This window comes from Eurytemora carolleeae, unplaced genomic scaffold (assembly GCF_000591075.1).
Source record: "Eurytemora carolleeae unplaced genomic scaffold, Eaff_2.0 scaffold4, whole genome shotgun sequence".
In the NCBI taxonomy this organism is placed as follows: domain Eukaryota; kingdom Metazoa; phylum Arthropoda; class Copepoda; order Calanoida; family Temoridae; genus Eurytemora; species Eurytemora carolleeae.
In genome coordinates, this window is record NW_019396191.1 from 1 (window position 1) to 2,477 (window position 2,477).

A 2,477-nucleotide genomic window follows, 5' to 3' on the forward strand; every position below is an offset into this window, starting at 1 on the left:
CTCAATAAATTAGACTCAATCAATTGTTATCCTTAACATGATCAACAACATTCATGGTTTATCAATTGATCTCAAGGCAGAGTTATTCTCCTCACTCACTCAATATATTTCTCCTATCTGGCAAACATACTAACGGTGAGGGAATAGCTCAATAAATTAAACTTCTTGACTTATCCAGTGTTCGTCCCTTCAAGATATTGACCAAGAAGGTACAGACGGTGGATCATAAATCTCAGGTAAACTGCTTTCATCCAATCATCCAATCACGAACATTCCATTAACATTCAATTTCATAACTTAGACTTTGTTCACTCGGTCCTTCACTATATTTTTCCAATTTGGCCAATATACTGACAATGAGAAACAAATCCAGTTTGTAAACTGAACTAAACATCCCGCCTAAATTTACTAGATACAGATCTAATAAATGATAAGAGTTAGGATTACTAAAGGATCTCAGTTTAATAAAGCTTCCTTGTAAGCTTATTATTGGCACGAATTTTAATAATAGACAAACTTGCAAGACAAACAAATATATACTACGGTAGAAACTGTCCGCTTCCACGCGAGAAACTTGCGCCTGCATAGTCGGTCTGGAAACAGCTTCTAAAACTAGTTTTTTACAATACGTTCTGTACAGATCCGCATGGAGAACTCAGGAATTCACAGGGGCACCATATAGACTTTATACACGCAGCATGGCTCGCGTAACAACGAGAATGTACAGGGTTAATCACAAGAATATGTGCAGGAATATTCACAATAAGACTTTAGAAACGACTGTAAGGAATTTATACTGTCTCTTTACTTATTATTTCCACGCAACTGAAAACTCAATTTAACATGGAGATTGCCATTTTCAAGAGTTTCAGGTCGTCTTTACAGTCTCATCGTTTTGAGGTAACTCCGTATCTCGTTTCAAATTAATAAAAAGGTTTTCTTTGATATTTCAAACTTAAATTATTTAATCTAATAGAATTCATAGTTTGAAATATTTAAATATCAGAGTTTGTGGCAAAGACTTAATTCCTTTTCTGTAAAAAAGTTATTGTTGCATATTAAAAGGAACTGGGCCCTAGGACCGGAACTAGGCTTAAAAGATTAAAATATTATTGGATTCAAGTTTTGTATTAAAATATCCTGCTATATACCATGGGTATAAAACACCAGGACTGCTGGACCGAGAAATCTACAAGAAATTTATAATGTTTCCCTTTTCTATAGTTGAATGGTTTACAGTTTTACCAACTAAGAAATAAGAATGAAGCTTTAGATAAATTCAGTTTATCGAAAATAAACTGCATAGTATCCAAATTTTTAGAAACATTATCATAACTCTTAATTAACAAAGCTATAGAAGAATTCATTTTCTATTTGACGGAGCTCAAAACTGTTCCCTCCTCATTGGTTAGATATGTTTCTCTTATCTTCTGATTGGTTGGATATGTTTCTTTTATCTTCTGATTGTTTGGATATGTCTCTCTTATCTTCTGATTGGATGGATATGTTTCTCTCCTCTTCTGATTGGTTAGATATGTTTCTCTTATCTTCTGATTGGTTGGATATGTTTCTCTTATCTTCTGATTGGTTAGATATGTTTTTCTTCTCTTCTGATTAATTGGCTATGTTTCTCTTCTCTTCTGATTGGTTAGATATGTTTCTCTTCTCTTCTGATTGGTTGGATATGTTTCTCTTATCTCCTGATTGGTAAGATATGTTTCTCTAAGCTTCTGATTGATAAGATTTGTTTCTCTGATCTTCTGTTTTATAAGTTATGTTTCTCTTATCTTCTGATTGGTTAGATATGTTTCTCTTATTTTCTGATTGGTTAGATATGTTTCTCTTATCTTATGATTGTTTGGATAAGTTTATCTTATCATATCTTGGTGACCCTGTAGTATAGTGTAGAAGATATATTGGTAACCCTGTAGTATAGTAGTAGAGGATATCTTGGTAACCCTGTAGTATAGTAGTAGAGAATATCTTGGTAACCATGTAGTATAGTTGTAGAGGATATCTTGGTAACTCTGTAGTATAGTAGATGATATCTAGGTAACCCTGTATTAAAGTAGTAGAGGATATCTTGGTAACCCTGTAGTATAGTAGTAGAGGATATCTTGGTAACCCTGGAGTATAGTAGTAGAGGATATTTTGGTAACCCTGTATTATAGTTGTAGAGGATATCTTGGTAACCCTGTAGTATAGTAGTAGAGGATATCTTGGTAACCCTGTAGTATAGTAGAGGATATCTTGGTAACCCTGGAGTATAGTAGTATAGGATATCTTGGTAACCCTGTAGTATAGTAGTAGAGGATATCTTGGTAACCCTGGAGTATAGTTGTAGAAGATATCTTGGTAACCCTGGAGTATAGTTGTAGAGGATATCTTTGTAACCCTGTAGTATAGTAGTATAGGATATCTAGGTAACCCTGTAGTATAGTAGTAGAGGATATCTTGGTAACCCTGTAGTATAGTAG

The 2,477-nt window shown here is 33.9% G+C and overlaps 1 protein-coding gene across 1 annotated transcript in view; it reads left to right on the top strand.

Annotated features, from left to right (window-relative positions):
• Positions 1 to 178: 178 nt before the first annotated feature.
• LOC111697747 (transmembrane and TPR repeat-containing protein 2) overlaps positions 179 to 2,477 on the top strand; it is a gene marked incomplete at its 5' end in the record, with an annotated part of 21,752 nt that continues 19,453 nt past the window's right edge. Inside the window, one exon of the mRNA XM_023467854.1 lies at positions 179 to 236. Coding sequence (XP_023323622.1) covers positions 179 to 236 — 58 coding nt within the window. The remainder of the gene's footprint in view (positions 237 to 2,477) is intronic.